The sequence below is a fragment of the Antechinus flavipes genome, chromosome 5 (assembly GCF_016432865.1).
Source record: "Antechinus flavipes isolate AdamAnt ecotype Samford, QLD, Australia chromosome 5, AdamAnt_v2, whole genome shotgun sequence".
Taxonomy (NCBI): Eukaryota; Metazoa; Chordata; class Mammalia; order Dasyuromorphia; family Dasyuridae; genus Antechinus; species Antechinus flavipes.
The window spans coordinates 123,000,424-123,014,685 of NC_067402.1; the positions used below are offsets into that span (position 1 = coordinate 123,000,424).

General features: G+C 33.2%; 1 protein-coding gene across 1 annotated transcript in view; it reads left to right on the forward strand.

Annotated features, from left to right (window-relative positions):
• AASS (aminoadipate-semialdehyde synthase) overlaps positions 1-13,884 on the forward strand; it is a 71,029-nt gene extending 57,145 nt beyond the window's left edge. The window contains exons 20-24 of the mRNA XM_052000171.1: positions 1,738-1,833; positions 5,266-5,381; positions 6,849-6,937; positions 10,306-10,482; positions 11,651-13,884. Coding sequence (XP_051856131.1) covers positions 1,738-1,833; positions 5,266-5,381; positions 6,849-6,937; positions 10,306-10,482; positions 11,651-11,769 — 597 coding nt within the window. The 3' untranslated portion in view covers positions 11,770-13,884. The remainder of the gene's footprint in view (positions 1-1,737; positions 1,834-5,265; positions 5,382-6,848; positions 6,938-10,305; positions 10,483-11,650) is intronic.
• The last annotated feature ends 378 nt before the right edge of the window (positions 13,885-14,262 follow it).

The following is a 14,262-nucleotide window of genomic DNA, read 5'->3' on the forward strand; positions in this document are numbered from 1 at the left end:
ATTTCAGGAAGGAAAGAATGTACTTTGGGAAATAATCAGGTGGCACTTCTCAGATGAGGTGACACATGGTCAGAAACACTTCACAATCTTTCTCTAGGCAGAATTTTCAAATTTACTCTAAGGGAAAAAAGGACAGGAACAAGCACGGAGGCAGCGCTACTATGTGCCAGGTACTTTGTAAGACATTTGCAAATGTTATCTCATTTGAAATAACAAGACTTGTAATATTGGTGCTTTTATTATCCCTATTTTATAGTTAAGAAAATTGAAGCAAGCAAAGTTAAATGACTTGCTCAGAGCAATACAATTAGTGCCTGAGGCTTCATTTGAACTTGTCTTCCTAATTGCAAGCCTAGTTCTCTATCCGGGATGCCATCTTGTACTATAGATAAAATGTTGATTTTTATAAAAGGTCTCAAGGAAGAAGTCCTTGATCTTTGTCTCTGAGCATCTAAGGGTGGGTGAGGTAGGGAGAACAAATGGACTATTTGCACAGAAATGAAATTGTCCAGTCTGTTCTACTTGATAAAAGACGGATAGTAGGTATAAGAAACAGTAGCATTAATATGTTTGAGAAATGACACAAAAGACAGGCATGGGATAAAAAAAAATCAGAAATGTGAAGTATATAACCTATATAGCAAGGTGATATACACAAGTCACAGACGGAAACTTCTATTTTTTAAAAAGATAAACACAAGTGGTCCCTTTAATTCATATCACACATTTACCAAACTGATAAGTTTGCTTTCTTAAACCTGGCATTACATCTTCTAAATATGTACAAGCTATTCTACATGCCTGGAATTTGCTCCCACTTTGCCTTAAAATTCCTAACTTCTGAGCTTCAGTTTAGATGCCCCAACTTAAGAAGGAATGAAAAAGGTGTTTATTAAGCATTTACTATGTATCAAGTAGGTACAAATAGAAAAATTGAGACAATCCCTCCCAAGAAGACAATACATAAAAGAAAGTTCAATGGCAGAGCAGATGGAAAGGGCTGCAAGTCCTAAGGGGCACCTGTTGGTGAGTTGGCCAGATCCACATTGGGTCTTTAGCTAGTTAATATCACAGTGCATGGGGACATCAGAGCAGAGAAGCAAGGCAGATCGAAGGATCTAACAGTTTTCCATTTCATCAGAAGGCATGAAGTTGTTGAATTCCATCTCAAAACTGTTGAGACAAAAGGGGGAAGGCAGGAGAGGAGAGAGCACTTTCAGTGGTAGGGGCTCTTTCTTGGATGGATCAGAGAAATGCTCCAAAGAATAGGGAACCCTTCCATGGTAGTTCTTTCCACTACTCAGCTATCTTATGGGCAGCCTTTGCAGGTTTTGTTCTATTTAGTTCTGTTTGATTCAGTTATGTTGCACCCATTTATGTAAAGGTTGCTTCTCTATCCCAGTCCCAACTCCTATCCCAAGTAGAAAGCAAGCTTCTGGACAGGGATTGTACTTTTGATTTTTCTTTGTACATCCAGCACCTGTGACAATGTCTTACACATAAGAGAAGCTTGTTCTTTTTGAAGAATGAAAATAAAGATTCTGAGAGAAAGGGATTGGGAGAGAGAACATTCTTGAGAGCTGAGACTTGTGCACTTACAAGGACATCAGAAGCTGGACACAGTTCATTCAGGAGTGTTGATTTTTTGTTTAACAAGTTTGGCAATTTCTTCAAATAATGATTTTTTTTCTTTTAAGGAGAAGCATATCATACGTAACTTACTCTGTTTTGTTTCAGGGATATGCCAAAGCTTTGAGTGGATTTGTAAAATTGGGCCTAATAAATAGAGATGTATACCCTGCCCTTAGTCCTGAAGCCTCACCTATCACCTGGGTAAGTATCTGGTAAGTTGTGTATAGTCTACAATGGCTGAGTCACACTTATTTATGTTCCATAAATGTTTGTCTTTCCTTTTTATTGACAATGAATTCAAAACTGAAATCAAACCAGGTGGGAGAGAGGGGTAAGATGGGAACAATGCTTCAAAAAAAAAGTAGAAAAAGTGGAAAATTAACCTCGCATATTTAGTGTTGATATCCAACTTTCTCCATTGACATTAGGGGAGGATGCTTGTTAGTCTTTGTAAATTCTAATGTGCCATGTTGCTCCTAACATGGTTCCTGTGTAATCTCCAATTAGTTCTAATGTCTTTCTGGATGAGAGGTGAGGAACCTCATATAGTTGGAAACAAATATCTTCCAGGATTTCAGTGATAGACAGGCAGAGCTAAATCCTTTTTGCAGTTATGGTTGATCATGGAGCCAAAGACATTGTAGTTCAATTTAATGAACTAGGTCTGCAGAAAATGAGGCACACAGTTGGGATTAAAGCATTATTTTTTCTTCTTGACTTCCCTTTCTTATTTTCAAAGCAAATTGATTGGGCCCATGGACACATCATAAGAAAGCATTTGTTGAAATACACTTTCTGAAAAATGGATACTAATATGACCAAGGTCAACATTTTTCTTATTGTGGTCTATTTAATTCCCAAGGTTAAATTTTTATAACCCAGTCTGGCCTTAGTTTCAAGTGACATAGCCATTTCTTTTGAGATTCAATTTTTGTTGTGTTTCCAGTTCTTTTAAAAGTCTAGATTTTTTTCTTTCTTTCCTTTAAAAAAGTAATGCCTTTGATTTTTATGACATGCTTTTTTAAAAATAAATCTTTCTATGAACTCCATTTCCTTAATTAAAAAATGATGGCCTAGTTAAGGAAATGGAGTCCTAGAGACAAAACTGATTTATTTCATTGATTTATGTTATCTTTTCATCAATTTCCTCTCATCACTTTTCCATAGCTAGATCTTCTTTTGAGTTTTGGGTTTGTTTTTATTTTGTTTTGTTTTTTTGGTGGACTAAATATGTACTTTCTGTTCATAGTCAATTGCAGCCTAAGAGACGATTTCCCTGGGGGTAGGGGAGGAAAAGAGAGATGTTAAGCTTAATAAGTTGTTGAAGAGCTATGAATATTACTTATTCTTTCTAATCTTTTACCATTTTTTGATTTTTTGACCTTCATTTTCAAATATATCTCTCTCTACTTGTAAAAAAAATTAAAGGGGAAAAAATTATTCAGCAAAATGAACTAATGCGTTGTTTGTGTCTGCTATTGTATACAGTATATGAAAATACTTTTCCTCTCCTACCTCTGCAGAGAAGAGACAGAGAAGTGTATTTCCACAGCTGGACTAACAATCATCCTTATGTTGAAAATTCACTTTTACTTTTTTTATTTTTTGTGGTTACATTGCTGTAGTCATTATGTGTATTGTTTTTTGTTTTATTATCTTTATTCTAAATTTAATCAACTGGGCTATTCCTACTTTTTTCTTATTAATATTTTTTAAAAGATGAACTTAAACTTATATATTCAGAACATAAAAGAATTCCAAATGAAACCATGAACTTCCATTTCATACTGCTAGATTTCAGAAAAGACTGTAATAAATTTTACTCATTGCTTTCACCTCTCACTTAGATGTGCTTCCTTCTGAATTTCTTTCTGTCCTGTTTTGAACACTTAAAAAAAAAAAGTTACTGTACTCTAACCCCTTTTTTGGTCATGATTATTACAAATCCTCCCCTCCTTAGATTCCCTTTCCTCATCTAAAAATCAAGTGAAAGTTTAAAAAGAAAAACTTAACAGCTTGTAACAAATATAGACACTAAGCAAAATAAATTCACACAGTGACCATGTCCAAAAATATATCTCTTTCTGAAACTTGAACTCATTATCAGTATGTCTAGGGAAGGGTAACATGCTTTATCATAGGTCTTCTGAAGAGATGATTGGACATTGTATCATTCAGAGGTGTAATGACCGCGTATTTAAAATCAGCCGGAGTTAGGAATTCAGGTTAAGGGGAAAAATCTTCAATCTTTATTGAAGTGAAGAGGTGAATAAGGATTGCGATAGCAATATGGGCAGCTGCGACAGGAAGCCAACTAACAGAGGGGGATCTGAGCTGAAGGGGTCTTTCCAATGGCAATGCAATCAGTCTCTCCTTCCCCTTCCTCTTCCACTCCCCTGCCTCCATCCACCAAAATCGTCATTTCCTATACAACACATCAGGACTTACACAAAGAGTGGGCGGGGGCCATTCTTTCTCCAAGCTTATATATTACAAGAGTATGGTCCAATTACTATTTAGCCTCATGTGCTTGGGACCTCAAGCCTCAGCCCATTACACAGAGGTGTCTTTTTTTAATGCTCAATTTAAGTTTTTAAAATTCCAAATTCTCTCCCTCCCTCCTACCCATTGAGAAGGCAAGCAATATAATACCTCTCATACATGTGAAGTCAAACAAAACATGTTTCTATATTAGTTATGGAGTTCTTATGTTTTTCAAAATTTTTATTTTACAAAATTGCTATCCTTTTATAAATTGCTCTTCTAGTACTAGTCACTTTAATCTGGGTCATTTCTACAAAAAATTCTCTGAAATCATCTAAAATAGTTTCTGATGGCATAATAAGGTTCTGTTACATTCATATGCCATAATTTATTCAGCCATTCCTTAGTCATCTAAGAGACAATTTAAGATATCCTTTTAAATTGTAATTCTGTTATTTTATTTTTGTTACCCTTTTAATACCATTTTCATGATCAGAAAGTATATTTTGCTCATGTATTCCTACCTTTTCAACAAGACTGGGCCTTTTCAACCAACCTGGCCTTTACTGCTGGCTAATAATAGCAGCAACTTTCTACTGTCCTTGCTCAAAAGAGGGGATATAGGAATATAGGAAATGTAGGAATGTAGGAAATGTAGGAAATATTTGAGAGGAAACATGACATAGATGAGGGAGTCATATTTTGGAGCGAGAAGTCCTGGGCTCTAGTTCTGAGGCCTTGCATAAATTATAATTATTAAATTTTCAAGACTTCTGTTTTATTAACTGGAAAAGGCAAATAATAATAACCACTCTACCTACTTCAAAGGATTATTGTGAAAAAAAAATAAGATTTTTATTATATGTCATCTGCTTTATTAATGGTAAAGTGCTGTACAAATGTATATTATCATAGCAATTAAAATTCATGGTATTTTTTCTTCACAAGTTATTTTTTTAAAAACAAGAAATAGTAATCATTTTTTGTTATACAGATTTTAAGAATTGTATGTTTTTTGTATATAAATACATGGTGAGACTTGTTTTTTTTGAAATGTAACTGACAGAAAGTGCTTGGAATAATTAATCATTCAAATTTTTCTAAACTTAAACATTAATTTAAAACATATATGCTTATTTTTGTAATCAGAAAGAACTGCTCTGTGAATTGGTTGGCATTTCACCTTCCTCCTCTCATGATGTACTAAAGGAAGCTGTGTACAAGAAACTGGATGGGGATGACTTGCAGCTGCAGGCAGTAGAATGGTAAAAGGCTTTCTGTGCTCTCTTTTGGTGTTGGCATTCTTTGGTGTTAGCAAAGAATTTGAGACATTTATTTTCCCTTTGGATTTGTTGTTCCAATATTAGGAGGCTTCCCTTGGTCTACCACATTTCATCTCATGATAAATTTGAAGCAAAAAAACAAAAGAAGAGAAATGTCTGCCATGTGGTTTCCTATGTAGTTTCTGAAAAATATCAGCTGAATTAATTTTCATTTTGATTTATTTCCCTAAATATTTGCTGGTGGCAAATTATGTGCAAGGGCCTTTGTTGTCTTCTCCCAAATGACTTTCTTTAGTGTTTATTGGCATATATCTTAGTTAAAATTTTAGGACAGTACAACTTAGCAACTATGTCTAATATAGTCTATCCAAATTCTTAAGATGTCTTTATGTGAATGTTGGATTCAATTTGCGCCAACTTTCCTTCCAGCCCTAAACTGTATGAGTTTACAAATCTCCAAACAATATACAGCTAGTATTCCTTATTTGTATTCAAGGAGGTTCTGAGGAGGCAAATTCTGTTTTGAACAAACTGATTTCTTCAATTTGGCAAAAGATTTTTAAAAAGCAATGTCATCTTGTAACTTTTTCCACTCAACATAAAAATCAATCAATTCAGTCCAATATTCTATAGTTTGGGTGGAATTGAAAGGTGCTATGACATAGTAGATGGAGCACTACACTTAGAAATCAGAAGCAATAGAAAATGTGGGATTGTATTCCACATCTGACCTCCAAATATCATTTAAGTTGACTTTCTTAGTTTCAAGCTTCCTCACTGGTAAAATGAAACAATAACATCTCCTTCCTAGAGTCATTGTGAAGATCAAAGAAAATAAATGATGTAAATCTTAAAGAATTTTATTTTTTCAATTCAAACCTGATTTCATTGGTGGGGGAATTCCCTCTACCAAATGAACACTGGCAACCATTGCAGAAGTTATGTCTTAAAGAGTTCTCTGGAACACTTAAGAAATTAAGTGACTTGTCTAGAATCACACAAACACTCGGTGTCATTTGTGTTTAGTCATTTTATTTCATGTCTGACTCTTTGTGACCTCATGTGAAGTTTTTTTGTCAAAGATACTAGAATAGTTTGCTATTTCCTTTTCCAGCTCATTTTATGTTTGAGGAAACTGACCAAACGGGATTAAATAACTTATCAGGGTCAGCCAGCTAGTAAGTGTTCCAGGTCAAATTTGAACTTTCTTAGTCCAGGCTGGACTTACTTTTCACTGTGCAATCTAGCATCCCACTATATGTCACAGGAGAAACTTAAACCCATGTATTATTGACTCCAAGACTGATTCTATCCACTAGACTATGCTGCCTCTCAAAGAGCTATTTACATATTTGTTATTGCTGTTGTTGATGATGGATGTGATTAGAGGAATCTTAGTAGATGTAATTTTGAAAATGAACTGAAGAAGTTTTCTTTCTTTTCACACAGGTTTGGGTTACTTGGAGATGAACAAGTCCCTAAAGCAGGGTCTCTTGTGGATGCATTCTCTAAACATTTAGTGATGAAACTTTCCTATGGTATGCAATATCATGCTTCCTAAATATTTGAAAATGTAGGATCAGTTAGTCAATAAATATTTACTGAACACCTGTTATCTTCCAGGCCCTGAAGAAAGCACTGGGGATACAAAAAGAAAGTTCCTTTCCCCAACATTACAATCTAATGAAGGAGGCAAGAAAACACATATGTGCAAATAAGTTATTTATAGAATAAATAGGAAATAATTAAGAAGAAAAAGAAACTAGAATTAAAAGGGATCTTCCTATATAAGATAGGATTTTATCCTGTCAGTACCCAGAGAAGGAACTGATCAAGTCTGAATACAGATCAAAGCATTCTCTCTCTCTCTCTCTCTCTCTCTCTATTTTTAACTTAATTTTTTCTTGAGGGTTTTTATTTTCATTAGGGTGGGAATCTATGTGTTCTTTTACAACTTGACTTTTATGGAAATGTTTTGCCTAACTTCATATATGGTTTCTTAATTGTGAGTGGGGATAAGAGAAAGAACCTAGAATTCAAATCTTAAAAACAAATGTAAAAAAATTGTTTTGAATGTATCTGGGGAAAATATTAAGTAAATAAAATTTTTAAAGAAGATAGGATTTTAGTTGGGACTTGGTGGAAGTTAGGAAGCAGAGATGAAAGAAAGGAATCCTTTCCTGGCATGGGGGGTCATCAGTGAAAATGGCCAGAGGTAAGAAATGGATTGTTTGTGGAGCAGCAAGAAGGGTATGTAGTGGGAAGTGAGGTGAAAAAGACCTGGAAAGTGGAAGAGGGGAGACATGTAAGAAGGACTTTGAATGCCCAATATAGGATTTTGAATTAAATCTTAGAGGCAATAGGAAGCCATTACATTTTATGCAGTAGGGAAATGATATGGTTGAACCAGTGCTTTAGGAAAATCACTTTAGCAAGTAATGGAGGATGAATTAGAGTTGAAGATACTTGAGAAAAGAAGAACTACTAACAAGGGTGTTGAAGCTTGCACAGGGGTAAGTATAAGAAAAAGGAAGAGGATGTATTCAAGAGATATTGCAAAGGTGAAATCAGCAGGTTTTGGTAAACGATTGGAGATGGGGGTGGAGTAAGAGATAGTGAGGAGTTATAGATGGCATTTATGTTGTGAATTTGAGGAACTGGAAGCTTAATATTCCCCTTGATAATTATAGGGAAGTTGGGAGGAAGAGGAGATATAGGGAGAAAGATAATGAGCTCACTTTTGAACATATGAAGTTTAAGATGTTTACTGGTCATTCATTTCAAGACAATTGGAGATGTGAGAATAAAAGGTCAACAGAGAAATTGCAGCAGTATAAGGAGATTTAAGAACTATTAGTATAAAGATAGTAAAACAATCCATGGGAGCTAATGAAATCACTAAGTAAAGAAGTATAGAGGGAAAAGATGTGAGGGCCCAGGAATGCATTCTCTGTGCAATGCTTATGGTTATGAAGTATTACCTAGATGAAAATCCAGCAAAGGTGTCTGAGAAGAAGCAATCTGATATATAGGAGGAAAATCAGGAGAGAGTACTGTTTTGAAAACCAAGAGATAAGAAACTCTCAAGAGAAGATGATCAACAATATCAAAAGGTGCAGAGGGGTAAAGAAGAACGAGAACTGAGACAAGATCATTGGATCTGGCAATTAAAAGATAATTTTGGAGAAAGCAGTTTCAGTAGAATTATCAATTAGGTGTTGGATTGCAAGGGTTAAAAAATGAGTAAGAGGAGAGAAATTAGAAATACATTTATCCCTTCCACATCATGGAGTTTAGAGCCATGGTGCCCCTGTGAACTGAAAAATCTTAGTAAAATTTTTTGGTCCTCCTTTTGTACCTGAGAAGAAATCTGAATTTTTTCTTTTTCTTTTATAGGATATATACAGTATCTTTTTGTAAAACTTGGGTTAAGTATTTGTTCATTGGCTCTGTGTAATCTTCTGGCCTTTACATATTGACTATAGCTTCCACAAAACTTTTTTAAAAATCCCATTTAATTTCTTATGTCAACCTGCTTTATATTGAAACCGCAATGGGAAAAGTCACAATGTGCAAGAGCTAACTCTATCTCTTGTAGACAGCATTTTCAAAGAGTTTAGCAACAAAGAGAAGAGGAGATATAGGACAATAGTGGGAATTGAAATATCAAACATGGACTTTATATGTTAGACTACAAAGCTTACAAAAATCAGGGACTGGATTAAAAGGTTGGACTGAGGTAAGAAGAATAAAGGGGTTCATATAAGGGGGGAAGTGATTCAGGTTATTTTTTAAAAGGAGAAAAAGAAAGCAAAAGTATAAAAGAGTTGAACTTGTGATATGAAATATATGATTAGAATAAAGATATTTATAATCTTATTGTATTCAGCCTTGGCCAGACAACATCTAGAGTACTTTGTTCATTTGCACTTCATTTTAAGAAGGGATAATGATGAGCTAGAGCATATCTAAAAAAGAGAACTCGGGAGGGAAAGGATCCTCAGAATAATTTCATGTAAGTTGAAGAAATTGATTTTGTTTAGTGTGAAAAAGAGAAGACCTCATTGGAATAACTGCCTTTAAACATATGGAGGTTTGTGTTGGGAAAGAGATTTGATTTATTCTGTGCGACTCCCAAAGGATAGATTTAGGATCAACAAGTCAAAACTATAAGGAGGTAAATTTAATTAAGGTATGAGGAAGAAATTCCTAATTATAGCTTTTTGAAAATAGAATGATTTTCTTTGTGAGGTAGGGTGCTCCCTGTGATGGAATGTACACAAACGGAGGTATTGGAGGTATTGTAATTTTTGCCTTGAATATGACTTTCTTAAGATTTTCACTGTCTCTGAAATGTCAATTTATTCACCAATAACAACTATTTATTAGGCTCCTATTAAATTCAGTCATTATGTTAAGTGCTAAAGGTAAAAAAATTAAATATGAAACATTCCATGTCCTTGAGTTTAAATAGTAACGAAGCAGAAGGAAATGCAATATGTACACTGATACATAAATATGAAGCATATATAAAGTCTATATAAGTTATTTTGTGATTGGGAATAAAGATCTGAAACAGAATATCATTAATTCAACATACCTGTTAGAGAGTCACTCAAAAGGGTATTAACAAAAGTCTTTTTGAATTTGTGGCTATGCTGTTCTGATATTGATTTGATTGTCTTCTTTGGATAAAATTAAATGAATGGAAAATTAGTTTTTACTTCTTTATTGGGCTAAAACATCAACATAAATATTTGTTGAGGTAGAAAGTGTCTGAAAGAGAAGGGAAGTGAAAAAAGGAAAGACAAACTGCCCACCCATTGAATCCCTTATAAAACTGCTCAAGTTAAGCTGTGAAATGAAAGCTATAGAAGATTTGAATGGGATTTTTGTTGTTTTTAAGGTCCTGGAGAAAAAGATATGATTGTAATGAGGGACAGTTTTGGAATACGACATCCTTCTGGTCATTTAGAACACAAAACTGTTGATCTTGTGGTATATGGTGAAGTCAATGGATTTTCAGCTATGGCTAAGACTGTTGGTTTGCCAGCAGCCATGGCTGCCAAGATGATCCTGAATGGTAAGCAGTATTCATTGTATGCTTGAATCAGATGTAACATCTTTTTTTCTTTTCTTTTTTTCTTTTCTTTTTTTTTTTTAACACTATTTTATGTTACTCATTTGTTGGGCACATGTCCATTATTTACCAGATAGAACACCAAAGTTACACATTCAAATTACTGAAGAATTTCAGGACAGTCGAGAATTATATAATTAGATGATTTTTTTGTCATAGTTGCCTGCTTTATCAACTCTGGGGATTAGTGACTGAAAAATCACAACTATAGATATTAATATTTCCTTTCCTTTCATTATATTGGTTAGTTTTGCTGAATAGTTCCTCCCCTTTTTATTCCTTGTTATAATGCATATTTTCATTTATTTTGATTTTAGAGGGGAGAAGAAAATTATGGTAAATAATATAAAAACAAAAAATACCAACAACCACAAGATTCTAATTATCTTTTTACTTCACTCCTGAACAAGATCATTCAACTAGCTAAGCATTTGTGAATCGAATATCTATTATATAATAAAAATAACTCATTTATATAATGCTTTAAGGTTTACAAAGCATTTTCTTCATGACTTACTTATAGATGAGACATCATATTGTTTATCTGGATTTGTTGTGAGTTTTTTTTTTTTTATAGATAAGGAAACTGAATCTTCAAAAGGTTGAGTTATTTGTTCATGGGTATATAGCTAAAATAAAGTAAAATTGATTTTCCCCCCAAGCTGAGTAGAGAATTGCTTAATGATGTATGGAGTCATTGAAAGTTATTCTGAAAGGGACCAAAAGAATCAGACTGATTATATCATTAGTATAGTGCCTAACACATAGATATTTGATATATGCTTATTTCCTTTTCTCTCTTTTTTTTCCTTTTTCTGTATGGATCATCCTAAGAAGTACTTATGATTGATCAGAGAGTGAGTGATACTGTCAGTAGCTAACTTTAACTTATCACTGCTCTGCCTAGTCATATGATTAGGTTCAGCCAAAAGTTCTATTACCTGAAACAAGTTTCCTGAAAGTCTTAGTATTTAATTTGCCACTGTGGAATTTTCTTTAATCATCAGGCATCCAATAGTTCAACTTAAGTTTTAGTAGAAATGTGCTTTGTTTATACAGTTTCTTGCCCCTGTTTCCAAAATATTTATTACACTTTTTTTTTTCCTTTCAGGTGAAATTAAAGCAAAAGGCTTGATAGGGCCTTTTACAAAGGAGATCTATGGACCAATACTGGAGCGTATTAAAGCAGAAGGCATTATCTATACAACTCAAAGCACCATTAAGCAGTGATTGGGAATAACCATGTAATTATATCTATCAGACATCAAAACTTGCCAAAGGGCTCCAAACTTTTTTCTCTTTTAAATAGTATTTTTTCCCAATTAAATACCAAGACAATTTTTAGCATGTCCCTACCAAGACAATTTTTAGCATGTCCCTTTTATAAGATTTTAAGTTCCAAATTTTTGTCCCTTTCTCTGCTCCCCTCTTTCTAAAATGGTGGGCAATTTGATATAGATTATGCATGTGCTATCATGTAAAACATATTTCCATATTAATCATAGTTGTGAAATAAGAAATAGATCAAAAGGAAAAAAAAACCACACAAAAATAATGTAAGAGAAAAAAAAGTATGCTTCTATCTGCATTCGGAGAGCATTAGTTCTTTATCTGGATATAGATAGCATTTTCAAAGGGTCCCAAACTTTTGAGCCATAACCACACTTCCCAATGTATTATTTTTTGGTATAATGCACCATCACATATTTTTGATTGAGTGAAATGAATAATATTTATGAAAATGTAATTCTATTTTTCATAATAATTCTTTGGTACATGAGTCTACTAATTGTAAAGGAATTTAATTTTTTAACCACATATTGTTCCTGTATATATATAAAAGTGAAGATAAATGGACTCTTTATTAATTTATTGTACATTTTTCTTAATATCTTAGGAATTCATTTCTCTAAGTATGTGACCATTAGAATTTTTAGCCAGAAAATGTTCCCTGTTTGCAAGCATATTTTTATATATATTTTTTCAAGTCTACAGAGTTGGCTTTAGATTGCTTTACCTGTACCTATCAATGAAACTTTTAGATAATAGAAGTCAATCTTTCTTTTAAAATTTTATATTCTCAGTATAAACAACCCCTGAAAAGAAAGGTACACAGAAAGATCAGGGGATTTCTCACAGTCAAACAATCATTTAGTAGCAGAGTCATGCTACAATTCATGTCTTATAACTTCTAGTCCCTACTTTTTCCTTTCCTCCATTATGCCTACTTCTGAAATGTTTCACTTTGGGCAATTCTCTGTTGAGTTTAATTTCTAATGCAACTATGAATATTTACATGTTATTATTTGGCCATTGTACAGTAAAGATGCGGTAAAGAGAGCATTCTAAGACACAAATTCAGCTGTCCAAGAAATTGAAGTTTTCATTTTGTGGCTTTTCATCTCTCCTTCCTTCTCAGTGATGGGACATCCTATTTTAATTACTATTAACATACTTTTTTCCTTCTCTTAATGCTGTGCATTAATTTTAAGAAGAGGCTTTGGCCTAATTTTAAGCTCTGGATCAAGCTTATTTTTGTGGAATGTGTGTAATTAGTTGCCAATTGGTTGTAACTTTCTTTACTTTTTTATCCTATGGTGGAAGATTTCTTTGGACCTCTTGGGTGATTTCATTCCTCATTAAAAAATATTAGCACCTAAGTTTGCATGGATGGAAAGCCAAAGATAAACATGGAAAAATATATTAAATGTAAAATAATGAAGAAAGAATGATTTGTTTAATAGGTCTGTTTCTTATTTACATACTTATTTGATTTAGATTTAAAAAGTAAAGTTATACTTTTGGATCACTAATTTTAATTTTCAGAATTTCTATGTTCATTTTAGTATTTAGTATAATTGCATTTTAATCAATTTTTTTCTAGATATACTTAGATTAGTTAGATATGTCATTGTTACTAAGGGAAATCATGTCTCTCATGTTTTGGAATATTTAAAACCATATCCATCAATGAAACATTTTTTTAAAAATGAAGTTTAGTTCCTTTATTCTCAAATTCAAATACCTTATAAGGGTGTAGGGTGGGGTGTGGCTTATTGATTTCTTTTCCCCTTAGGTAAAAATGTTAGTTTTCTCTTCTAAACTATAGGCATAAACACAACTTTATATCTGCTCACTCAAAACCCAACAAAAGTACTGATTTTTAAAAACTTTTTAGTTGATTATTTGAATTTGTCCAAGAAAGTGTCCAACTCTTTTAAAACAGAGTACTATTTGTTGATGTCATCCAGCATTTGTTTTAAGAGACAATCCACATGAATGAAACCTGTAAAGATAATGATGAGACTGTACTTTGCATGGAAAATAAATGTCTTTAAAATTTAATACATGCTTGAGTTATCTTTTGTTTCTCAAAATTATTGATTGTTTGAGTAAAAGTTTCTAGGAGAGTTTTGATGGAAAATGTTTGTTTGAATTGTGATTGTTAAAGTATATACTACATGAAATGGCACAAAAAAGAAAAAAATATTCCTAAATGCAGCTCTTCATGTGAGCTGTGAAATACAAACATTTTAGTAGTTTGACAGCCTTAGATGCTAATCCACTAAAACTTGCTAATTGCAAAAATTCTTCAGAATACTATTTTTCCAATCCAAATTACATTGAGCAATGGTAAAATATGTTTATATCAGATTGATAAGAATTAAAAACCAGGGAGGATCGTATTGTAAGGAAGGTGACTCAGCATATAGATTTTAAAGA